The sequence below is a fragment of the Cupressus sempervirens genome, chromosome 3, assembly GCF_028749045.1.
Source record: "Cupressus sempervirens isolate cs-2001-9-10 chromosome 3, ASM2874904v1, whole genome shotgun sequence".
In the NCBI taxonomy this organism is placed as follows: Eukaryota; Viridiplantae; Streptophyta; class Pinopsida; order Cupressales; family Cupressaceae; genus Cupressus; species Cupressus sempervirens.
In genome coordinates this window covers 363994018-364021510 of record NC_143120.1, presented here as the reverse complement: position 1 = coordinate 364021510, position 27493 = coordinate 363994018, and the positions used below count along the sequence as shown (strand labels likewise).

At 36.8% G+C, this 27493-nt stretch overlaps 1 protein-coding gene across 4 annotated transcripts in view; it reads left to right on the top strand.

The window, feature by feature from the left end:
* The window catches only part of LOC149566500 (uncharacterized), a 374068-nt gene that overhangs the window by 132946 nt on the left and 213629 nt on the right, over positions 1-27493 (top strand). For all 4 annotated transcript variants that reach the window (XM_089819822.1, XM_089819820.1, XM_089819821.1 and 1 more), the window contains exons 10-15: positions 9480-9683; positions 9886-10090; positions 10230-10387; positions 10502-10626; positions 12627-12740; positions 12860-13001. In XM_089819822.1, coding sequence (XP_089675948.1) covers positions 9480-9683; positions 9886-10090; positions 10230-10387; positions 10502-10626; positions 12627-12740; positions 12860-13001 — 948 coding nt within the window. The remainder of the gene's footprint in view (positions 1-9479; positions 9684-9885; positions 10091-10229; positions 10388-10501; positions 10627-12626; positions 12741-12859; positions 13002-27493) is intronic.

Here is a 27493-nt window from a genome sequence, read left to right as displayed (position 1 = left end):
GCAATGTGGGATAAAGTGTTCTAAAATAAAATAAAATAAAATAACACCTTATGTCTCCCTCGGGCTTCCCTTTTCCAACACACAAGCCAACATGAATAATATTAATGTAACACTTTATTATTTTCACATTTAATTTAAATGTTACTTTAATAAACTTCAGGCATTAAAATAAAATAGTAATTGGGCTCAGAATAATATGAGTGATAGCTTGTCGGAAAGTTCTCATCGAGGAGCATCAAACCCAATCACTAATTCTGACATCACCTATGCCCTGTTGACTTACTAAAAATAGTAAGTTTGCCCAACACCATGTAAATCAACTCCATTCTGGCCCGAACTAAAAATGACTAGGCCAAAACATCTCAGGATCCCACTGACCTCTTCGTTAGCCTCTGGGATCACGCAGAAATAGGCTAACGGTCACACAACTAGACAACTGCTAAAGTGGGGACATTACACTGAACTCGTGATACTTTCACCCTACTTATATTTTTCTGATACAGTGAAGTTTTAAAAACTATTTTAATATAGAAAAATAAGCAATAAATATTTATTTAATTAATGGCTAGATAGAGTAGTTTGAAATAATTTCTTTGTCATTTGGTTGGCCCATTTATTTTGCCATCCTTTTAATGTCTTTTTCAATAGCCATTGATTGATGACCAATGCCTACAAAGGCAAAGGTGCCAAGATATTTGCCTTTGATTCTATATTACGAGATGGAGCAACATAAAAAATAATAGTAATAACAATGAACACAATAAATACCACTTAAGAGAGTGCTCTCATATAGGTAATGTCTTTACAGTTGTTTAGTATAGGGAGGCATAAATCAGCATACCCTTGTTGATTAAATTTCATTTTAAATGAAAAATTAAAATAAATTTGGATATTGGCTATACAACTATCAACAACCAAATACAAGAAGTTACATTACTATCTAATACAAAAACATAATGGGTTTGCAATAATAACAACATTTCAAAATCAATGGTCTACAAGTAGAGCACTATATAATTGAATATTTAGCTTTTTATTAACATGAAGCATGATGAGAGAGAATGGGTGGTTTGTGTATGTGCTAAATGTGGTATTATACCTCAACAACACACTTCAACATACTCATTATATGTATGAATCACTCATAAATGAATATGAAACACATTATGCGCTCAACTGCCCTTTGGAAGCTCAATCTCGTAGACAACCTCGCCCACCCTGTGAATCACTCTATAGGGACCATAAAATCTAGGCTTCAACTTCTTTGCTCTGCTCTTCTTGAGTGATGATTGTCTGTATGGTTGTAGCCTCAAGTAAACCATATCCCCAACCTCAAAGTTGCGCTTTATCCAGTGCTGATCAGCATACGATTTCTGCTGATTCTGAACTTGCTGAATATTCGCCCTGAGCACCCTCAAAATATCCTGACTACCCTGCAAGAAGTCTTTGGCTTTGGGCACTCTAATATCCCCCAAAACTAGATCCATGAAGCTAGGTGCTTCATAACCATACAATGTCATGAATGGAGTCATCTTGATGGACATATGATAAGCGGTATTATAATAGTACTCTCCCATATATAGCAATTTGACCCAAGTTCTCTGTTATGCAATCACGTAGTTCTTCAGATATCCTTCCACCCATTTATTCACAATTTCCATCTGCCCATCTGTTTGCAGATGATAACTAGTGCCAGGCGTAAGATCTATGGCACACAACCCAAACAATTCTTGCCAAAAAGCACTCATAAATTTACTATCCTGATCACTGATAATGAAACTAGGTAGCCCATGTAACTTGAATATCTCTCTGAAGAAAAGATCGGCCACTTGTGCTGCTATGTAGATGGATGTAATATAAAAAAAGTGAGCAAACTTCGTCAGCCGATCAACTCATAGATGCAATCTCTCCCCTGTACTCATGGTAACCTGGTGATGAAGTGCATAGAAATACTTTCCCATTTTCTATCCAAAATGGGCAAAGGCTTTAACAACCCTTCAGGATATGTGTACTCTCCCTTATTTTGCTGACAAATTGCACACTCCCTGACATGCTTCTGAACATCATCCTTGAGCGCTTTCCATGTGAACCGCTCACAGATTTGCCTCTTGGTCTTGAAGACCCCTAGATGTCCAGCTGTAGCTGCAGCATGAAATGCCTTCAGTATTACCTCCCTCAACTGTGATGAAGGAATCAAATATATCCTACCTTGGAACTTGATCAATCCGTCCATCACCGCATAACGATCATCTTGTATGGTGCCTGCAATCACTCCAAAAGCCCAAGTGTCCCTCGCATACTTTGCTGTAATCTTATTTCTCCAATCTCCTGTAATCTTAGCTAGAGCACAAATATGAGGTCTCCTAGATAAAGCATCTGCCACCACATTCTTCTTACCTTTGACAAACTCAATGTCAAAATCATGAGCCTGCAACTTCGTAATCCACTTCTATTGTCTATCATTCAAGTCACGTTGACTCATGAAGTATTTGATCTTGTTGTGATCAGTCTTGGTAACAAACTTCCCCCCAACTAGGTAGGACCGAAACTTGGCCAATGCATGCATAATGGCCAACATCTCCCGGTCATAGATGGAATAGCTCCTCTCCACTCCACGGAGCTTCCTACTCTCAAAAGAAATGGTATGCTTCTCTTGCATCAAGACTGCCCCAATCCCATCACTTGATGCATCACAATGAAGCTCAAATGGCTTCGTGAAGTCCGATAGAGCTAATACTGGACATGATGACATCACTTTCTTGAAATGATTGAAGCATCTCTGAGCTACCCTTGTCCATACGAAGGCCCCTTTCCTGGTAAGGTTTGTCAAGGGTGCAACAGTTTGTAAAAATCCCTTAACAAATCTCCTATAAAACCCGCAGAGACCAAAGAAACCTTTAAGCTATGTGAGATTCGTAGGAGTAGGCCAATCAACAACAGTTCTAATCTTTTCAGGATCTACCCGAACTCCATCTGCGCTGATGATATGCCCAAGGTATAGTAACTCAATCAACCCAGACTTGCACTTAGATTCCTTGGCATATAGTGACTCTTTCTCCAAAATGGACAACACCATCTCAAGATGTTGTAAATGCTCCTCCCAAGTCTTACTGAAGACCAAAATGTCATCAAAGAAAATCAGGACAAATCTCCTAAGCTGCCCCCTGAATACCTGATTCATGCAACTTTGGAATGTAGCTAGGGCATTGGTTAGCCCAAATGGCATAACCAAAAACTCGAAGTGGCCATAGTGACACTGAAAGGTTGTCTTCTCAATGTCCTCCACCCTCATCCTGATTTGATGATACCCTGACCGTAAATCAATCTTTGTAAAGAAGCATGCACCATGTAGCTCATTAATCAGCTCATCTATCCATGGGATGGGATATCTGTTCTTAATGGTCTTCTTATTTAATGTCCTATAATCGATGCACATGCGCATCGTCTCATCCTTCTTCTTTACCAATACTACTGTTGAAGCATAGGGGCTCTTACTAGGCCTAGTATGCCCCATCTGCAACAAATCCTTAATTGCCTTCTCTATCTCATCCTTGTGTTTCTTAGGATGACTAAAGGGAGTAATCATAATTGGTTTGGCTCCCTCCTCGAGCTCAATAACATGCTCTATCCCTCTGTCAGGAGGAACCCCACGTGAAATCTTGCCAAAAACTTTAGCATGCCTATCAAGTATCCCCTGGATATCTAGTGGATGACTCTTCACCTGTGGCTCCTGTGAGGCTGGCATAGTGAAACATTCTGCCGCCCACTCTACATCATCATGCTGAAACAGTCTCTGCATTCTCCTCAAGGAGATTACTCTGCAACTCCCATCTAAAAGTCCTCTTAGTACAACAGTTCTACCCTCATGCTGGAACCTCATCTCCAATTTTGCTAGGTTGAGTGTGAACTCAACCAGCGAGGCCATCCATGTCATGCTGAGGATGACATCATAATCTCCCATGTCTACTACATAGAACCCATCCTCCAATTCATATCCATCTCCAAACCTTATATGAAGGTTAAATATCTTCCGAGTGCATAATAATTTATCACCGTTCGCCACCATGACTCTAAACCCAACATGCTCCTCGGTCTATAACCTTCTTTTGGCTAATTGTGCATTTGAGAAATTATGTGTAGCCCTAGTGTCAATGAGTGAGATCACTTTTTGCCCTTGGATAGTACCCCTAACCTTAAATGTGATTGCCTTCTGAGCCCCCGTTAATCATGCCAATGACTTCTCATCCTTAGGAATGTTGCTCTCCTCTGTAGTGCTACCCTCATTTGTATCAGAGTGCTTTTCCTCCCTTTCTGACCGTGACTCGTCTGCTGAGAAATATTCCATTTGATTTGCCTTAGCCTTGAGAGGACACTTATGAGATAAGTCCCAAGGCTCTTTGCAATGAAAACATAGCTTCTTCCTTTTCAACTCATTCAGGGTGTTATTATCCAACTTATTATCCCTTTTTGGCTGAGCATCCCGGTGAAAATGATTTTTGTCTTTCTCCTTATCCTTCTTCGTATGTGAATCCCTAGGCTGAAATTTGCTCCTAAAAGAAGAAGGTGCTGAGTCACGAGCCTTCTTAGTAGCCTCCTGTAATGTAGTTGGGTCATGCCCCTTGACCCAACCCCTCAAGGGATCTGAGAGTCCGTCCATAAACAAAACTACTAACCTCCTCTCTAAAATATCTGTGACCAGCACAACTAACCTCTGAAATTCACTGATATATGTCTTAACTAATCCCACTGTTTGAGTTGTGCCAACTCCTTAAACTATAACTCGAGATCCCTGGTATCAAATCTCTCTATGAGCCTCTCAGTGAAATCCTCATAAGATGTGATCTGATTATGCCCCAAGGTTACCATGCCATGGTGCCACCACTCATGTGCTGGGCCATCTAAATGAATGGCCGCATACTTTATAGCCTCCTCAGGCATAAGATTCAGCTGCAAGTATGCATCTACCTTTTGCACCCAAGCTCGTGCAGTCATCTTCCCTGAAGCATCATAATAAGGTAAAGAAAGTTTTCCAACTTTCTTTCTCAACTCAAAGTTTTGATTTCTCCCTCCTACTCTACGCATGTGTCTCATCCTCAAGTCCATATAATCTCTAAGGGAAATGTCTGCCTGAAACTCCAGTCCACTAGCCTCCCAGTCCCTCTTGAACTGATCCTGTAACTTAGTAATTTGTGGTTCGTTTACCAGTTGAATCGAATCTCTAGGTGGGAAGGTGAGTAGAAGAGGTCTTGAGCTCATTGTTCCAGCTGGGCGTGCAATGTGTCTAAAGTTATCAACCTCATTCCCATTGTTGCCATGTCCATTATTACCATTAATGTTATTCTCAGGACCGTTGTTGTTGCCTCGGCCTCCATTGTTATCATCATTGCCCCTATCGTTATTGTTTCCCCTATTGTTATTGTTTCCCCTATTGTTATTGTTTCCCCCATTGTTATTGTTTCTATTGTTGGCATCACTTGGATTAATATTGACACCCATCTGTCTAGCCATAAGCTGCAACATCATGTCCATTCACCTATTCTGCTCCTGCTGCATACGCTGCCCCTGCTTTAATGTATCCAGTAACTGTCTGAACATTACCTCCCCCTGATCTGGACCGGTATTCCTGCCTCCGCCTAATCCTGTATTCTTGTCATCTTGGTCACCCATATTGCTGTCCTGATCAAAGAATATCTCCTTTGTGTCTGTATGACTGGATTGTATGTCCACCTGGACGGATGAACTCAATTGTTCGCTCTGCAAGTCTGAAATCCTATTTTCTCTTGCTCTAGTATTGTGGAAATTATAAGGCCCCTGTCGCATGCTCAAACATAAATGCTTAGCCTATTTTTTTTAATTTCTAATTTTAGTGTTTTGATATTTTGTCAAAAACTTTTCCCTCTATCCAACTGTTCCAAATTCTCTATAAGACCTCCACAAGATGGCATGACTTATAGCTTTGATAACACTGTAATGGGCACCTCTGAATTCCCCAAAAAACTAAACCAACTGCTGAAAGGAATTATGTCAAACAGTTTGCATTCAACTTCTTATTTCTCTGTTTAATGTTTAAACCACTTATAACTTCGGAAATCAAACGTTTATTTGTTTGTTGTGTTTTGTGCATGGAATAGGAATCATACAACATAAACAAGAAAGAAACTACAATAATATGCAAAGTGGACAATGCACTGTTGCCGATAAAATGTTATTTTCAGAATTTAATTAAATCAAATACATGACAGATTATCAACTCACTAATTACTCCAATATCATTGGCATAATACTCCAGCCCATGCTTTTGAACTTGCTACCACAGTGACGTGAATAGTATTGTGTGAATAGTGCCGCGTGAATAGTGCCGCATGAACAGTGTACTTTGACTTTCAAACAGTTCACTACCTTCATAAAATCATTCCCTCAAAGCGGCATAAGCATCAGACAAGTAGTAAAGAAGATATGAGCAAAATATCAAATCCGCTTGTAGTTGGAAATGCAACGAAACTGCCTGATAGCGAAGCTGATAGCAATGGATTCCAAAGGCCAAACCCCAAGGGAATGATGTCTAGAATGTCACAAGAGAGAATAGATGTCCTCTAATGCCAAGAACAGATCTGCAACTCACACACAAATTTATTCTCACATTCAACATCCCAACAAGGGCCACAAGCTCTCCTTTTTATTTCTACTTCATAGGGTCGACCCACTTTTCACAAGCAATGTGGGATAAAGTGTTCTAAAATAAAATAAAATAAAATAACACCTTATGTCTCCCTCGGGCTTCCCTTTTCCAACACACAAGCCAACATGAATAATATTAAAGTAACACTTTATTATTTTCACATTTAATTTAAATGTTACTTTAATAAACTTCAGGCATTAAAATAAAATAGTAATTGGGCTCAGAATAATAAAAGTGATAGCTCGTCAAAAAGCTCTCATCGAGGAGCATCAAACCCAATCACTAATTCTGACATCGCCCATGCCCTGCTGACTTACTAAAAATAGTAAGTTTGCCCAACACCGTGTAAATCAACTCCGTTCTGGCCCAAACTGGAAATGACTAGGCCAAAACATCTCAGGATCCCACTGACCTCTTCATTAGCCTCTGGGACCATGCAGAAATAGGCTAACGGTCACACAATTGGACAACTACTAAAGTGGGGACATTATACTGAACTCTTGATACATTCACCCTGCTTATATTTTTTTGATGTAGCAAAGTTTTAAAAACTATTTTAATATAGAAAAAATAAGCAATAAATATTTATTTAATTAATGGCTAGATAGGGTAGTTTGAAATAATTTCTGTCATTTGGTTGGCCCATTTATTTTGCCATCCATTTAATGTCTTTTTCAATAGCTATTGATTGATGACCAATGCCTACAAAGGTAAAGGTGCCAAAATATTTGCCTTTGATTCTATATTATGAGATGGAGCAACATAAAAAATAACAGTAGTAACAATGAACACGATAAATACCACTTAAGAGAGTGCTCTGATATAGGTAATGTATTTACAGTTGTTTAGTATAGGGAGGCATAAATCAGCATACCCTTGTTGATTAAATTTCATTTTAAATGAAGAATTAAAATAAATTCAGATATTGGTTATACAACTATCAACAACCAAATACAAGAAGTTACATTACTATCTAATACAAAAACATAATGGGTTTGCAATAATAACAACATTTCTAAATCAATGGTCTACAAGTAGAGCACTATATAATTGAAAATTTAGCTTTTTATGAGCATGAAGCATGATGGGAGATAATGGGTGGTTTGTGTATGTGCTAAATGTGGTATTGTACCTCAGCAGCACACCTCAACATACACATTATATGTATGAATCACTCACAAATGAATATGAAGAAATCCATTGTCAAAGATCAAGCAAATCGATCTATTGCCTTGTATCTAACAGGGGTTTGATTTTCTCTCAGAACCAAGAGGCTCAGTGACCATTAGATGCTGCTAGAACGAAGGATTTATGAGTATGAATGCAACTAATCTGTATTTTTGTATTTTCTATGCCAGTAGGAATGAATCTACTCTATATTGTGAAAGTATTAAACTAAAATGATTAAACAAATTCTAATCACTAAGAACAATGCAAGTTAATCTAAATGATAAACAAATACTATCAAGGAAATAAAGAGCACTTGACAAGTATTCAAATTGCTCTAGTGCAAATTCAGCAGAGTTTCAATGCTCACAAATTTGTACCTTCGAAATGAGAGATAGGAGTTCTCAGTTTATAACAAACCCAAACAGATCAACGGTTTAAATCAAATCGGATTAATGGTCAAGATTGATTTGCGGTTGAGTTCGAATAGGAAGTTTCCATTTTGGAGGGAGTTAATTGTTTGTTTTTGAAGTGAATGAGGCAGTTAACTTGTTCTGTTTCCTTTTCTGATTGAAGTTAAGTAATTGTTTCCCTTTCCAAACTGAAGAGATGATTTTAGAAATTTGAGGATATTAATTAAATATTATCTCATTTTTTAGTCAATTATTAAATGTTAAATTCAAAAAACTGGTAATTTGAGATAAGGTAATTCAATTGATTTAATAAATTCCATTTTATGTGTAATTGGGCAAAAGGGTATTGATTTAATAAAAGTGCTAGGACTTCATATTAAATTAATTTATCGAAAGAGGTTTAATGTCCAATTTAGTCCGATATGTAGGAATTTATTAAGGTTTAAAGATTATTGCAAATTATTGGTTTTATGCAATTGATACTCAAATCGAGTAAAGACAACAGAAATAGAAATGCCTAATGAGTTAGGACTTTGTCGATTAATGTTTGGAGATTAGGGACAAATTGGTTTAGGAGACCAATTTTAGGGTATTACAGTTGGATGCATTTATAGAGGTATACTTTGTGTTATTTAATACCAGTAAATATTCACAATTCTGGTGGAGATAGTACATTTTTTCTATTTTTTAAGTGACACATTTATCATGAAAATCTTGTTTATGATATGTAGCATAGCAAATATTTTAGTCTGATTTAACTGAATAATTTTTATTGTTGTTCATTTCCATGTCTATTGCTGTATTGTTAAATGGGTGAGTTTTCTCCTAACCTAAAAACTACTATTGCTTTCTTGATATCGTCTTGTAGCTTTATATCCATCAACAAGTTGACTGATCAAATCTTCTGTAAACAAGATTCAAAATTTCAATATATTAAAAGGAAATGCATATATGTAGGACATCAATTTAATTTGGACACTTATCATGAGACATTTTGTTTCTTTTCTTTTTTCCTTTAGTCTAAAAAAGAGAAAGTTAAAGCTTCATTTTTTTCTCATTTTCTTTTTCCAGTCTGTTTGAGTATTGTGTACAAAGATCAACATATATGCTATGTTTTCTACAAGTTTTAAGATTCAGTAAGCTGATAAAAATATCTTATTTCATATAGTTTTCTCAATACTTGTCTCACTAAAGCCTCATCATCATATGATTTTTTGTAGGTTTTGGCCCGTACACACTTCCATAAATCAAGCATACTTGTTTCAAGGGGAATGATTAGGCTTAGGACTGTCAATTACACACGTGGAAGTGTGGATTTAATGGACCAACAGGTAGATCTAGATCGTCGTATTTTAGATTGGATTGTAGGTCTTGACACTGAAATTGATGAGGTCATTGAAGGAAGCCATTTATACAAGCCCAAGGTATGCCTCATGTAGATTGTGCTTATATGTAATCACACACATAATTTTGGTGCCAATATGTAATAGTAACCTCCTAATAATATATTTCTGGTTTGCCAGATGCGTCATTCCATGCCCTTGGTGCATATTTTTCTGTCGTACAAGATAAAATGTAAACAAAGGCCTAAAGATCAATTCTGTTTTCTTATTTGTATTTAAGCAGGTATCAATGCAACAAGTTGTACTTCCAGATGAGCAGAAAGAAATGCTGTTGAGGAACATTGATAACTTTTCAAAGTTCAAGAATTTCAGAAAAGAAGTTGGTCTTGAAGATGTTATCACATATGGTGCAGGATTAGTGATTCTTCTATGTGGTCCATCAGGAACAGGGAAGACTATGACAGTTGATGCTATTGCTCATCATTTAGGTTTGTATTGTTTTTGACTGTTATGTTCCATTTTATCCTTGCTCAAGCTTTAATAATGGCAGTGCCATGATGTGCAGAATGATGTAGGAGATTATATCTAATGTTTGAAATCATAAATAGTGAATTTGCATGTGGCCAGGGAAACGTGTTCTTCTTGTAGATTTTCATTCTCTTGGATCAGTATTTGGGGGAAGTAAACATGATGATCATTCTGTTGATCTCCGTGGACTCTTTCGAGATGTGGATATGAATGATGCAATTATATTTTTTGATGAATGCGAGGCTCTATTTAAAAAGGTAAAAATTCCAAGAAAGAATCATATAAATGATAAAACTTGCAGGAAGTGGTCATTTCATTTTCACTTATGTATTAGGTGCTTTATTTTCTAATACACACGCTATTGTTTGCAGAGAGAAAAAGGTGGTGATAAATTGTTCAATGCACTGCTGACTGAAATGGAACGACATGAAGGGATTATTATGCTAGCTACTAACCGTCCTTTAGACCTTGATGAGGCAATGCATAGACGTATAACGTATATAACTATATCTTTCCTTTCACAAACTTCATTTTTCATTACATTGATTTGCTAATGAGGGTTGTTCTAGTAAACATCCATTTTATGTCTCCTCATGTGATGTATCACGAGGTTTCTTGAATTCCCAATATTATATTTACATACTGATTTGATGTCTCTTATTATTGTCAAATCAGTAGTTAAATGATAGACTTTCCATCTTCATAGACAGATTTGTGGTCTCAGAGATCTTTCTATTGGACTCGTCTCACTCACATGGGCTTTCTCACTCAGAATTAGCCCTTTTTGTGGAACATTTGAGTCTGTGAAGCACCTCTCTTAGTTTTTCACTCGATCTCAAGATGCCTTAAATTGGATCCATAAATTCTTCAGGCCCTTCAGGCCTACTCCTTTCTCATTGCACACGATTCGTCTTAGGGTTTGTCATAACATTCCTCACTAGTTTACCTAGACATGGCACACTTTCATGTTGGAAATTCTATTTAGCATTTGGAAGCATAGGATTGTTGCATTGTTTGATTGCAATACTGCTGATTCATTCTTTTTGTTTGTATTCTAAAGCTACGATTTTCCCTAATGTTCTCGTACAGATTTAGGTGCAAGCTAGTAAAGTTGCACTTGAAGTTAGGAATCTCCAAGAGTTGTTTGACTATTAGGATAATGCCCCATGCATGGTTGCCCAGGTCCCTCCAAAGTCCATTTCTTCTCATGGGTGTTACTGTAGATTAGTCACTTTTCCAAATGAGATATTTGTGTAGACCACGAATCTCACTCTTGTGGTCTTATGCCTTACAATCCTAGGAACTATGCTGCTTGTGGAGTATGCCCTCAGCCCTTGCATTCACTTGCTCCTTGGCCGGACACTAGTAAATATCCTCCTATGCCACTTGCCATCTCTGGTTCACACTCAACCACCATTGGAAGAGAATTTTGAAGACAATGTTCTCACTAGTTGGGAGAGAATTGATGATTTTATCCTTGGCAATGTATCCTTCTCTGCCTAGCATAACGGCTGTTTAGCTTTTTTTGGACTTGGCCCCTTTTTTTTGTTGTAATGCTTCTTTAGGGATATGCCCTTATGTTGGACTTGTGGCTCTGCTTCTCTATAGCACTCTCCTCTGTTTGTGAAAATTGTGCTATTTTCTTTAATCTAATGCAAGTTAAATAGGATATGTTCCTCATTTAAAAAAAAAAATCAACTCAAAACAATTTACAACTGGATTTGCAATTTTATTTTTTTACTATTTTTAGTCTTCAAAATATGGATGAACAATAAATAACTGGAACTAATTTTTTAATATATTAAAAAATAATTTATCCAAACTAAAGCCTATATTGTGGTCAATTAAAAACTACAAGACCTATAAGCTCAAAACGATAGAGCTTGATTTTCTCTTTTATTTCTACTTGTATCAAGGAATCATACTAATCCTCCACTTGCAATAATATTATTAATATAATATCTAGAGTGAATATAAGGAAATGTAGAATACATAAAAGATAACTGTATATATAAAATTAGAATAATTTACTGATATTATTGTACTTTCAAAACATGACATCAGTCCCTTTTATTCCATGTTAGCATGTATGCTTTCCTTTAAGAATGATTCTGTACAAGCTTTGTAGTTAGTAATTGAATCTTGTTAATGAAAATATGCTTTTTTCATAGACAAACTGACATTTGAAATATTACTGCTTAGACATGACAATTTCCCCTAACCTAGTGTTACATTTAAAATAAACTGAATTCTCATAGGTAATCATTTAATATAATTAGGATTGAAGATATGTTGATCTATTGGAAGTCCCTTTCCTTGCCTGAGTAAGATCTTTCTATTGAGGAAACCACCAGAAAACTATTTGACATGTAGCATTTGTAAAGCATTATTAAGCAACTATTCATTTTGTTAAACTATATGAGAGCCTAATCTCAAAGTACATTTTTTATGAGTTGTGTTATTCTTACATTATTTTCATGTATTTTGTCGTTGTAGATGTGTGATTGACTTCTATGCGCCAGATCATACACAACGATACAAGATATGGAAGCTTGCATCTGAACGCCTGCCGGTTGATGAAAACATTGATTGGATGAAGATTTCACTAAGGTGGAGATATACAAATTGACCTATTTGATGTAGTCTTGCCCATTTCTGCTTTTTAAGACTTTAAACTAATCATCAATTCATGTTTGAGGTGTTCTATGTATCCTAATTATAAGTTTCAGGTATGAGTTGACTGGAGGCTATATAAAAAATGCCTTGGTAAGCTCTTTGCTAATGGCTATTTCACGAGAGAGCAATAACCCAAGGATTACAGAAGATGATATTATTTCAGGGTGTCGATTGCAAATGCGTAGTAGTTTGCAGGTATTTTGTAAAATGAACCTTCACAAGTTTTTTCTATGAATTTTCTGGTTATTGATAAATACTCTAGTTAAATTGCATCTAGGGACTTTGTTTCAATATTTGGATTGATCTGACATAATGTTTCTAACTACATAATCTTGTTCATTCATATTAGTTGAATCATTGGTGTTGAGATCACAATTTAAAAAACGAGCATAATATCCGGTGGACCTCAACTATTGTATTTATCAAGGAAATTTTGGTAGAATAAAATGTTTACTGGTTACATTGGAAGTAATGCTGAAACTTAGAGTTATTGCTCAACTTTTCTACTTACGGGTGAGTCTTTAGGCTTTAATAAATTGAGATCTTTAATCTCTTTATGTTCTTTATGAACTCCTTCATAATCTATATGATCTCATTGTTTAATCCCTATGGCGAATGCCTTAACCTACAAAATAAAGAGGAATATAATGATGAATATGTTCAATGTATTAATTCAGGAATAAAAATCAATATGGCAGAAAGATATAGTTTTATTATCAAGTGTCATATTTGTACAATCATAACATGAACTTATTCCAGAACCAAACATAAAGAGTTCTGAATGGCTAGATAAGACTGTCAATCGTCTTAGAGGATGATTGTCTTGTGTGAGTCACTATTGTAACACAAGACCATTCCCTTCAGTACATGCTAGAATTCTCTGACATTAAATACTGGCATTTGAATGCCTTTCTCCATTTCTGAATATTTGAGCACCTTCCTCGTCTCTTTGCTATGACTTGTCTCCTGCCATCAAGTGCAATAGTTCATGTGATTCATACCCTCCTAGGTGAGGACATCCACTATAATTCTTTCATCTTCCTATACGCAAGGTCACAATTTCTTTAACTTGGAGCCCCTCTAATTTGCCATTCTTAGCTTTCCCTTCTTCTGTTGATTGTTGTTGTAATGGTTTTCTGTTTCGGCTGGATTACCAAAACCAACTTTCATTATCTACATTTTAAGAATTAATAATGTCAACTTAACTTTTTGCAAGTGCTTCTCTAAACAGTTACACACTTGCTGTATGGTAAAACAATTTAATGTTCTCTGTTTGCATGAAAACAGTGGTAAGGTGTTTTGATGTTGGATGGAGGACCTATACGATTTGATTGATTGGCGTGGTTTGTACAGTAACTGCATGGCAGAGACTTTTTACAGTAGTGATGACCTCTTCTGCAAACTTACACACAACAATGGCAACCCGTGAAATGGACACACTTCCCTTCTATATAGAGAGTGACTTCCACACGACAATTGTGGGCAACTTCCGTACGATATAATTATGTACAACCCAATTTCTTCAAACAACTATTACAACCCTCTGTACTATACAAATCTGTAAGGAACAACTTTTTCGTACAACTATGCTAACCTGCTGTATGACACAAATCACACACCTTTGTATGATGTAAGATAGGGACTCTCATAGGGTGGTAGAGGCAAGTTTCACAAGTTTGATTCCATCATTATGAACTACTTCCCTCACTTTATAGGATACTAGCCAACAAATTTGAAGTTTCCAGGCTTGATCTTGTTACTACCGAAGTATTTTATAACTGACTGTCCTGGCCGAATGTTCATTTGCCAGAGGTATTTCTCATGACAACACATTTTTCGCCTATTGTACTCTCATAGTCCATCTAGCTTTTTGAGATTCAAAAGACATTAATACAAGCTCTCTGCATTACCTGGATTATTCTAAATTGCAATTCTTAAGCTTGGTGTAGTACTTCGCTGGCACCATTATATCCTACTCCTACATCAGGGGCAACGGGGATGTCCTATTATTGTTGAATAACCTCATTTAAGTGAGCAACCTGCTGCTTGAGCTGATTTTTCTTTTCCCATAATTCATGATTGCTTGACACATTAGCACGTGCGTCTTGAGCATCTTGTAAGCAACCCAATCGTGGTTGCTTTCCAATTTCCACTTTAGTGAACTTATAATCAGAATGAGTAAATTCTTCAACTGGCTTATTCGCCAATGACTCAACAATCTCTACAAACTTAGTCTTTTCAGAATCAACTAAGATCCTTGAAACAATCTTATCTTTCAAAGATTTGGACTTAGTTTTCTTAATAGGATGGAAAAATCAATTTCATGATCTTCATCATTGTATTGTACGTAACCAATAGTAGAGTCGCCAACTGCTTGATGATTTTCATGATATAGAGAAGCAATATCCTCGGAAGGATATTCTTCTTGATTATCATTAGTTGGATTAGCTTCAAAGTAACTGGTAGTTGAATTGCTTGGTGGTGCTTCAAGTGCAAGCCTCTCTAGAGGAGGAAGCTTGCTCTGATTTTTAGCTGCATAATTATTTGTAGCATTAGGATATGGTTGCCTTGGAATACACTTACTTGTGGAGCAAGTAATAGGCAAGATGAAACCTCAAACTACACTTCTATCTAGAGTTGTAAATGATGATACCGATAAACTAACACTAACTCAAAAGCTAGCTGGAACCGTACTAGTTTGGCTCTAAGTTCGGTCTTAATCTATTCTATAAGAATAATCTTTACTATTTGGGCGCAAAGATGTCCAGAAGTAAAGGATTCTAACTATTTTGTGAATCAAGAAAACGATATAAGCTACAGTCAAAGCTTCGGCTCCGATTGCTTCGTAATTCTTTTTATACTCAATTATCAAGAATGCAAAAAACAAATGAATCAAAGATAACAAATGCACATCACAGTCAAAGCTTCTAACTTTCACACATACCAATTTCACTCAATCAAAGTTCAGTTTCAATTGATTCTTTGTATTCACTTTTCTTTCGAAATGGTGCTACACAATCAAAGTTGTGCTTGTATAATTTCTTCAGAGCTCTCTTGCATACAATAAAAGATAGATTTTACAATAAGAGAACACTCCTTTATATAGGCAAAGGAGTTGAGAAAACGATGGAGGAAAAGGTGGGAGCAACTCAACCAACTTTGACCTAGTGGAACTGAAAGATTGGATTACATGTCACTACACATGCAAATTGAATTACATGTAATTACATAATTTCATGCAATACATCCTCTTTGATCTACAAACATAAAACAAAATAACAATCTTAAAGATTGTTCTTTAGTGCCTTGAATTGGATGATGACATCACGCACTGTAGGAAGGTTAGAAATCTCCATTGTCTTTGATATGGCTTCTATTCTTACTACATCGACATATGCTGATTTCACCATCTTAGAATTTGCCGATAGAGAATCTCGTAAGTGCTTTGCTAAATATTTGTACAAGGCAAACCTATTCATTGTATGAGAACCAAAGTCTTCAGAATTTGAATCAGCATTGATCTTGATTGTATATTATGAAGTTATCCCTTCAACTGCAACCAAGTTACCATGTTCATCAAGAATCTAGCATCCCATTTGTTCCAAGTCACACGCGATTCCAGCTTCTATTGCCTAGCAACCTTCTAAGTTGGCCTACAACTTTGCTACGAGCTTTCTTAGTGTCTCTTCCTTGTAACCCATGAGTCCATGACATCTGTAGAACATTTCACTGGATGGAAGAACGTCACACGTAACCATGGCATCTAGATCAAATTTGGCAATCTCATTCCAATCATTCAAAATTTCTTTCAAAGTATTAGCCTCTTGAGCCAAAGATGCAATCAAATTATGTATCATTTCTTCAATATTTTTGATACGTCCAAGTAATTTGGTTGTATCTGCAATGGTGGTTTGTACTCCTTTAGAAATGACTTCTCCCATCCAAGACTTTGCAGCTTCTACTATCCTTCTCTCTTTAGGTGTTTGAGATATAACAACTGCATGTTGCTAAGATTGTTGTCAAATAACCTCATTTAAGCGAGCAACCTCTTGCTTGAGCTGATTTTTCTTTTCCCATAATTCATGATTTCTCTTTGACACACTAGCATGTGTGTCTTGAGCATCTTGTAAGAAACCCAGCTGTGACTGCTTTCCAATTTTCACTTTAGCGAACTTATAATCAGAATGAGTAAGTTCTTCAACTGGCTTGTCCACCAATAGCTCAACAATCTCTACAAATTTAGCCTTTTCAGAATCAACTAAGATCCTTAAAACAATCTTATCTTTCAAAGATTTGGACTTAGTTTTCTTAATAGGAAGGTCATTTGGGGGTACGACAACCTTTCTTCTCTTCATTGTAATCTTTCTCAACCATGCAGGCAAATTGAAATCTTCATCTGTGGAAACAGGTAAAGTGGAGACCATTGTCATTGATCCTGATTGTATCTCTGTTGTGACCGAGCATGATTCAGTTTGTACAGCTGAATTCATAGGTGCATGATAGGAGGATTATGCCATGAACAACTCAAATCCAGTTAGGGATGTATCAAGTTGAGAATCTTGACTTTCTGTGAGGGTTGGAAAATCCTCGAACACAGGCCTTAAATGTTCACATTGTTCAGTTGTTAAATTAGGAGCTGCTAAAGATATAGGAAGAGCTGATGTATTTACTTTTGAGGTTGGGATAGAAGATGTAAAAACAACGGAAAATGAATCTGCATCATCATTTATCACACCCAAAAAAGATACTTCCTACATAGATGGAACTTGAGTTTGTGTAGGCCTTGGAGGAGATATGATCATGACTTATCCTTCTTCCTCATTTTCTTCATTAAGTCCTCCATCTGATTCTCCTTCTGACTCTTGAACTTGTTCAAGTGTCTGAGATAATTTAAATCCCTTTCCAGCTTTCAATTCGAATTTGAGGGATTTCTTTATATCAGAGGAAGATGCACCATCTTTGCCTACAATTTCTAATTGTGTCTTCCTTCCAGGCAGACCAAAACTTCCACAACCCAAACCCAACTTTGGGTTGATCCTTTGGAGACCTTTGATTGTTAACCACTTGTGTTGGTGTTTGCCATAATAGACTAAAATTGATCAAGGATAGAAGTACTATCCTTTTGTTGCCATTGAGTAGGGAAAGGGCATCGTTTATCAAAACCAGCCTGATGATATTTTGGATCAAGAATATTACCATCATCTTCAATTTGGAAATTAGATGGAATCTCGAGCATATTAAGATCAATAATCTGTTGCAAAGTCAACGTGCAGTAGTCCATTTTCATTATATCCAACTCTGTCTACATGTTAATCCAAATGTCTTATATACGATGGACATGAATAAATGCTCTCTTAATTTTTGAATTCATCTCTCTGTAATCAAAATCATATCTGGCTTTGAACTTCTTCAATGTAATCAATTGAAGGTTTGCTTCCATGGCTTTTGCTTTGCGTATAGAAATGATCATATAATTACCAATTCCCAAGGGTTTGGTAGAAGAAATACAGAATGCGGTCTATGCAGAGTATGTTGACCAGATTCAACCTCTATGAGTTGTCTGGCCAATTCCATTAGATTGATTGTATCAGTAGCATACCTAGGTAAGCTATATGATTCTCCTTTGAAATTCCCAACTCTTAAATAGGTAAAAGTTGGAAATTGAATAAAGATGCAACCATATTGATTAATCTTATCCCAAGCCTCATCTGATATTCTTTTGACAGACAATTGCTTATCAAACAAGCACCAAAAATGTCCAAAGAATGCATCTCGAGCTCTCCAATAGTGATACTATTTGTCGAAGTAATCTAATAATAATACTCCCAAATTGGAACTTGAAGACAGTCCCCTTTTGTTGAAAGTCTTGAAAAAGATCCCATGGTAGTAGCAATATAGACAAGATAAGAATTCATGTAGAATAGTGTGGATGTTCCTACATTGAGTAGTTGCTCACAAAGTGCAGTGCTGATAAGCTCTCTCCAAAAGATATGTTATTTATTATTAATGATTTGGAAAATGAACTTATGCATCCATGGTTCAAAATCATTGGAATCCTTAAGACCGCATATTCTACTGAGAAGGAAAATCAAGTCTTTGTATTCTGGCTTAAAACTGGATCTGTGAATGGTTTTAGGCCATCTTGAGAAATTGCTTCTCTTGCAATCCAACCAATACAAATTAGCATATTTCTTATAATTTCCCTTATTTACATTCCATATCTGCATAGATACTTATTTTGTCAAATCCACACACTTTGCACTCTGCTCAATAACCTCAGGATCAAGGCTAATAATAACATCACCATCAACATCCTTGATCGTTTTTGACTTTGGATTGAAACACTTTGCACATCCTAGAACAAATTCTAGTTCTAGGGCAGTCATAGGATAGGAAGACACCAAATGAATATTACTCCTTTTGATGCATTTCATTTCATGATTAGCAGTAGCTTCTATCCTTTGCAGGAAATCAGTCATATCCACAGGCCCAATCTTTGTATCTGACACTATCAAGAATAGACAAGACCTAGGATGGAGTTGCATGAGTCAACTCTTTATCATATTGATATTTCATTTTGCCTTTCAATTTTGTAGATGAGGGCATTCCTTGTGCTTGTGCTACAACATGAAAATTCCAAAATGTGAACACATCATCAGGGGATATCACTTTTACAAAAACGTTGATTCTTGATTAGCAACAAAGTTTTGGAGTATGGATTAGACACTTCAAAGATCTAATGTGATGATTTCGAAAGGAGATGCATATGCAAGGGCTGAAATATGGCTTGAGAAGGAAACATGAGGTAAAAGTGAGCATTTATGGATATGCTTCAAGGAATGAAAGTTGAATGCATGGGAATGTGTGCAAATGAAATTTGACATTTAAAAAGTGACTTTAAGTCAAAAACGAGTTTTCAAGATGTCATTGCACGAAAAATGAATTAGATGTATATGTGACATGCAATTGGGAACGAAAAATAAGATTTTATGTAAATGCGGATGGAAGGTAAGTTTACATGTAATTACATGTAGAGATTGAGATGTAATGTGTTATGACATGGAAAGTGGAAATACATGTTATTGCTCATGAAGTGTAATTGCAAATGAAAGGAATGGATGCAATATACCTTAGCATGTGATGGTGAAAATGGAATGAAAAGATGCACTTGCATGCGATGATGGAAACTAGAGGGAAGTGAAACGTGCTCAAGTTCTTGGGAAAGAACTGACAACTTTTTCCAAATGAAGAAAAACGTAAAAGAAAGCAAACAAACACAAAAAAAACACTTACCGTCTAACATGTCAACAAGCAAGATACTTCAACATGCAAATTCGAATTTGAAATTTGGAAAAAAACCAAAAAGTATGAAAATGAGACTTTCCATCATTTTTAATGAAAAAATGCACTTTTCATGACATCTATATCAACGAGTCTGTAGCATCAAGCTAAAACATGCATCAAATCAACAAGATAAGCATGAATTAATTAGCAAAATGGAAAATTTCCACTTAAAGATTAATATGGCAAGAATGAAGGGAAAGAAGTTTCAACTTTGAAAAATTCTCAAACAAACTTGGACCTCTTCAACCTTGCAATGATGAATTCGAAAAGAGCATCCAATGAGGCGTTTTTGAATAAGAATGCCCAAAACATGCCCTACAATCCCTCAAAACTCCAACATTTTCAATAAATGCAAGCTTATGGGACGTTTTTCATAAAAAACGTGGTCTCAATCTGCCATTACTGTTACTTAATTTTAACTCATGTTAAAATTCAGTTGTGAAAAATCAAATGAAGTAAAGCATACATGTTTATTACTTTCAAGTCATACTCAAAATTGCAAAAGAAACACTTTTCATTCATATTGAAAGAATAGATAATGTCCTTGTATTATTTATCATGATAATACAATTTATATTTACGAACATGAAATGATAAAGGAATGCTGAAAATTAAATTCTCTCACACAATCAACTGTGGGAGTAGTCCCTAAACTACTAATGTATATTCCTACTCTGCCAAAATAAATAACATAAAAGAAACAGAAAGAGAGGAAAGGTCCTAGGCACTAGTCATTCACTATAATGACTGGTTGAGTTCCATCCATTTGCTTCCACCCATTCACTACCTTGAATCGCGTCCCATCCATGCTTCTCAACCTTACAGTCTCGTGGGCGGGCTATTCTTTAGCACTGTATTCGGATTAAAATGAGGTGGGTGGGGGCTTAGTGGTTCAGTCGCCTCTTTCTCTCCACCACTGGAACTTGAAAAAGATTATAGATCCAATGGATCTATGCAATGACTGTGTCTCATCTCACCTCATATTCATATTCCTATCATGCCATTCATTTACGCAAAATAAAAATATATATCAGCAGAAAAGGAAAACAATCACGGCACAAATGCTTTATTACTAACATGTTTGTTTCCTATGCAACATGATTATCAGAGATAAGATTGCTTGAATAGCTGATCTAAATGGTAAGAACAGAGGTACTAAAGGGACGTATTCACTTACGAAACCTTTTTCTTTTATAACAAAGATGTTTCAACTCTTTCAATATCAGAAAATTAAACATTAAAGGGCCAAGTAATCTTTTGGCTTGCAACCTTTTGTTTCAATAGCATAGAAGAAATCATTCAGGAGTTACAAGAAGAACGAATGTAATCTGCAATTCAGCTACAAGATTGATGGAACAATCAAATTACAAGAAGACAATTGCAGCTTTCAAAATCAACAAAGGAGTATGAAAGTCACAGGATGAAAAGGTGTAATGAAACAGAGCAAGGCTGTAATAGAACTAGTCCAGCTACATAACTATCTAGAAGCAACAAAGAAACCTCTTTTAAAAGAAAGTAAAGTACACGCTGAAGGTAACAGTTCCAAGAAGAGAGCAGATACATAACATACACATCAGATTTCATTTTCAAATGTAATGTCCCCTTTTTAGCTTTCATAGCATGATGTTGTCGTTAGCCTATTTCCCCACGGTCCCGTAGGCTAACCAGGACATTAAAGGGGCTTAGAGGCCATTTGGCCTAGATAGTTTCAGTTGCACGTCTTTCTGAGGGGTTTTGAGGCAACTTTGGGCATACTTACTATTTATAGTAAGTCATCTTGGATATGGTCGGACATCCAGTGGCAGCGGTATGTCGATGGTAATTGTTTAAAATCGACAAGAAGACTTGTTTATCATTGATAAGATTTGTTATGCATTGATAAAGCTATTTTATAAAGTTAAATTTAAATATTTAACTTTATTAATGCATAGACTATAGTTTGTGGGAAATATTTAAATTAAAAGAGTCCCCTTTATTTTATAACACATTGGAGACATAAGTTACATAAAGGGAGTTATCTTTTATCCCACATTGAGAAAACGAAAGATTGAGCTCTTGTGAGAACACTATAAAAGAAATGGAAGAGCTTCTATTTTAGCAGGCTTGCAAATAACAAAGAAATTGGAAAATTTTCTGCAGATTATATCTCAATAGTTTGAAGGACGAAATCCGTTCAAGCTAGAAATTTTGACGCCATTGAAAGATATGGTCTTGAGATTCAAAAGGGTAGCAGTCTGAAAAAGTAGATACGAAAAAGCAGTCCGAAAAAGCAGAACCGAAAAAGCAGTCTGAAGAAGTGGAACCGAAAAAGCAGGCCGAAAAAGCAGTCCGAAAAAGCAGTTCGCAATAGCAAATCGGAAAAGCAAAGCAGAAGGGGCAGCATTGAAGAAAATTATTATAACTATCTACAACCAGGTTCCTTTATTAGTATTGTTTTTTTAGGGTGTTATAAGTTTCAACTGTAAGTGTGCATTATACTAGCATTATCATTTTGTAATCCATGTAAATAACAAAAGTCTTGGCCATATTTCATGAGTATTGTATTAGAAATTTCATTGCAAATTTAGAAGATAATAGTTGCTGGTGTCATTTAAGCAATTCAATATCATTATTTATCAGCTAGTTAGTTTGTACACCAACTGTTTGTAAAAATGCCAGTTGGCTGTAGGTGTTCATTTCTCATGCTTAGATCATATATATGCACTGAATATTGTCAAAATTAGTAGCACACTCATGTTAGGCCATTGTGTACTCCATTTGGAGTCTTCTAGCACAAAATTCTCATTGATGCAAATTGAAAAAGAGTCATTTAAAGCCAGCTGAAATACTATATCAGTCATACGTCCCTTGCATGTGAATTGTTTGATGAAATTCCTTGAGCTTTCATTAGAATTTTTTTGAGAGCAGATTTGAGGAGGGTCATTACAGTGGTATCAGAGCTTGCTTGCAAAGTGTTTGACAAAATGTCAAACAACTGAAGTATAAAGATTTTTGGTGTTTGAAGAAGTTATAACCTGTTGGGGTTATTACAGTGGTATCAGAGCTATAAGTCTTGCCATCCTGCCGAGGTCTTATAGGGAATTTGGAATAGCCAAATAAAGAGAAAAATGTTTGACAAAATGAATGCCGGTCCAGATCAGGGAAAGTAAAGATTCTTACAATTATTAGACACCTTAGCACAGGGACAGCGATCAACAGAGGAAAGAGCACAGGAACAGAGTCAGAGATTTGAGCTTATGATGCAGATGATGGCTTGTCAAATGGGGTTGAATGCTAATGTGGGTGGAGGAAATAATTAGAATGGTAATAATCAGGATGAGGCACATAATGGAGGCGAACAAGTTGGGAACAATTTCGGTCATGCACCCCAGCAAACTAGGACAGTGAGTTCGAGCCCATTATTCTCACATTTCCTCCTAGAGCTCGAGAGCAGCCCGTACCAGAGCCTCAGGTAACTGATATACAGGACCAGCTAAGGAGAGATTGGAGAGCCGGAGGTCCAGATTTTATTGCTGCAATCACCTTTAGGGAGTATATAGATGCGCGGATGAAGCATATGCCACATGGACATGACAGGAACCAGAGTTATGAGCTACAGAAGAAAGTAGAGAAACTTCAATTACCATATTATGATGGCTCGGGGAAGTCTACAGCAAGAGCTTGGGTTCAAAAACTTGACACATACTATCAAATGAACCCTATGCTCGAGGAAGAAGCTATTAAGTATGCAGCAATTCACCTGGATGGGTTAGCACACGAGTGGTGTCATCATGGTATGGTCAGTATGGGTCATGCACACATTACCTCATATGTGGAGTTTACGGAGAGACTGATTGAACGTTTTGATAGGCCTAAGGATCGTACCTTCCCTATTACAGGCAGAAACTTGTATGAGGAGTTTAATAGACACGCTGATTCATTACAGGGAGACATTAGCACATCTTCAGGTAATGGTTTATCTGCATTATCTTCACAAACAGAAGGGGTTTCAGATGTTGTGCAGGATGAGCCAGTTGCATCAGAAGGTGATATCATAGGCACACCAGATTGCGTGATTGACACAAATAGTGATTCTAGTACAGTTGGGCTGGATGAAGTTACAGCAGTTGAGGATACTGTCATGTTTGAGGATAATACAGTTGATCAGAAAGTGAGCATTCGGGACTTTGCAGAAAATGAGTATCAAGCACAGTTGGATGCTTCTTCACATGAGATAGAGGCTAGTAGCTCTTCACTTGGTTTGGCAAGCCAGCTGAAGACAAGGGACAAGGATATTGTCGCGGCTTTATCTCATCATGACAGGATGCATGGATTGATTGAGAATCACATTTGGATGATTCAACTGCAGGAGAGACAGAAAGGAGTCACAATAGGTTCTTCTTGTGACGACTTACAGCAGATCAAGGAAGGCATGGAGGCAATGAAGGTAAGTTACATACACCTACTTTCAGATCGCGATCATCTCCTTAACCTTGCAGGGATCTATTTAGATGCATTGAAGAAGGAGGAGGAGGTTGACCGGCTTTCTCATGAGCTGGAGGATACTCGAAATTCTTTGGTGTGTATTCAGTTGGCTTTCTAGGATTCTGAGAGACATGTGGACGAGCTTTGTCTTGAGGTGAGCTCAGTTCGGGAGTTAGCGCATATAGCAGGGACTCAGTTTTCTTTTACAGTCAGGTCACATGTTGATGATTTCTCAGAGATGACAGAGTTTACAGGAGAGTCCCAGGATCTGAGTATTATAGATGATAGCTATTCTGAGGTTACTCCTTTGGACAGTGTAACAAGGATAGAGTATAGGAGTTCGACCAATCGACACAATCATGTGTCTAGTCAGCTGAGAGTTGGCAAGTGAGACATTGCTATTGTGTACAAACATTTTGATGCTGCTTGCCAGTTGTTAGCAGTTTATGGATGGGGTTCTCCTACTAGTGATGAGCAGGGAGGCAGTTATCTTTCCTTGACAGAGATGCACTCTTTATGGGAGGCTATTCGGATTCTGAGACAGAATTATATGCAGTTGGTAGCCGACAGAGATTATCTTATGGAGTGGGGGAGTACAGCATACGAGGCATTATTGGCCAACTAAGATGAGGTGAGTGAGCTTACTCAGCAGCTCGAGGTGACTTCTGAGATTCTTGAGAGTACACAGTTGGCTTTCGAGGAGTCACAATTTCATTTGGCTAAGGTGATCGTGGAGTTAGAGCGACTGCAGTCTTCACCAGATTCTGTAGAGTCACAAGCTGTGGTGTCTGGTGATCTGAGGATGGCCATGGTCGAGATTGTCAAAGACAGTGGAGATGGGAATACATCCATCCTTGATACTAACATTGGCATATTGGGTTCGTTCCCACTAGAGTCAAGATTAGTTGAGTTGGGTGCTGTAGCAGATTGTTGTGGTATGCCTGACATGGTGGTGGCCTCTAGTACTGATGGCACGAAGACTAGAGATGTATCAAAGATCATGTGTGATATTGGTGAGCTGGCAGTTGGCATGGTTCCTGCTAGTAATACTACTCCCTTGGTGATGTCTTCAGAGGTAGTAGTCAATTCCAACATGGTTAATGATCGATTGCAGTCTGAGCCACTGACTAAGATTGGCGCATTCTATCGTCATTACACTGTGAGGTATGCTCATCAATTTACCTTTGATGACCATGTTGATGAGATGATGATACAGAGATGTACTTTGGTTCCTAGTGCTTGTCATCAGTTATGGGACGGTTTGACGCCTCGGGATGAGAGTTGTGATGGGCATGACATGGCGATAGGTTCTGCGGTTGACAGCTTGATAATACATGACTTAGAGCAGGAGTTTGGGAGTGATGCTTCGGCGGTTGTTATTGATTTTACGCCTTTGGCTATGACATCTCCTGACTTAAATGGTGATCAGTCACAGTGGGTTATATCACTTGTTCATGGTGAGCTGTTGACTGAGGTTGGTTCTTTTTATCAGCATTATACTGCAGGGTATGTACATTAGTTAGCATTTGATCCTTGTGTTGAGGAGTTGATGGCAGGCAAATTTGGTTTGGGTTCCATTTCTTGCTGTTTATCTTGTGATGTCTTTTCACCATCAGCGGTGCATGGGAGTTATGGTTATGAGACAGTGGTCGGTGATCTGCAGAGTTGTGTTGACTGCAGGAGTTGTGTAGTGTGTGGATTCTCCATACTTGGTGCAGTTTCATTCGGGAGCGTTTACCATTGTTGCAGAGTTGGATTATACATTCCGTGTAGGCCAGTGGGATGCGTTGATGGTATTTACTGTGTTGGCAGCTTGATTTGTCCACTTTACCTGGGTTCTGATGTTCTAAGAGTTTGTGTCTTGTGGGTTTTTGAGTATGGCAGTTGTGATTTTTGGAGTTTGGTTGAGTTGTGATTGTCAATTTGATTATGGATTCCTCTTGGTTAATTTCAAGGTCACCGGGAGACGGGGAGACTTTGAGGTCTCCGGTACTGGTACTGGTACCGGTACGGCAATTTTTCAAATAGGAGACGGGGGTACTTGGAGACGGCAATTTTTTTTTTTTTTTTTTTTTAAAAATAAATTTTTAATAGTTTAAACTTAAAGAGTCTAATACTAAAAGTAAATACAAAATTTCAAAATTTCAAAATAGTAATACCTTAAGACTAAAAGACTAAAGTAAATAATAAATTAATAATACTAGTGTTGTCACATTAAAAATTAAAATAGATTCATAGAGTCAAACTGTCAAAGATTATAATAATAATAAGCGGTCAGATACAGAAGTATATTACTGAAATAGATTTTAAAACCTGACAAATTGGCTTTGCTACAAAAAATTTGTGAAAATTATTGAATTATTCAACATTGATGCATGCATAGAGACACACTTAGGATTTCTATTTTCTAACTAAGAGTTAGGATTGCTTAGTTTAAAAGGGAGTAAATCATTTTGTAATAGTGTTTTTTTTCCAGTTACACAGATTCAACTAACAAAGATTCCTATATTGGTACTAGGATATTGCCAACAGCAGATAAACAGGTACGAATAACAAATACGACTTATACATCAAACTGAAACATGATATCCTCTTGAAAAAACAGAAATATGGGACCAAATACATTCATGTTAACATACATAAAACCTCTAGTCTATCACTGTTATCGCTGAGTCTTTATCAGCAAATAGATGCTTGGTTTTCATGAGGAATAATACTGTTATCAAGCATTTGCATATCAGATTTCTGTAACATACGTAATACTATCTTCTAATGCACTAACAACAGTTTTTGCACCCTAATTCCTCAGCCGCATAAATTTATGTGATTTGGGATCTTTATTGCAATCCTGTACAGCTTCCAATATGTTGTCTTAGACT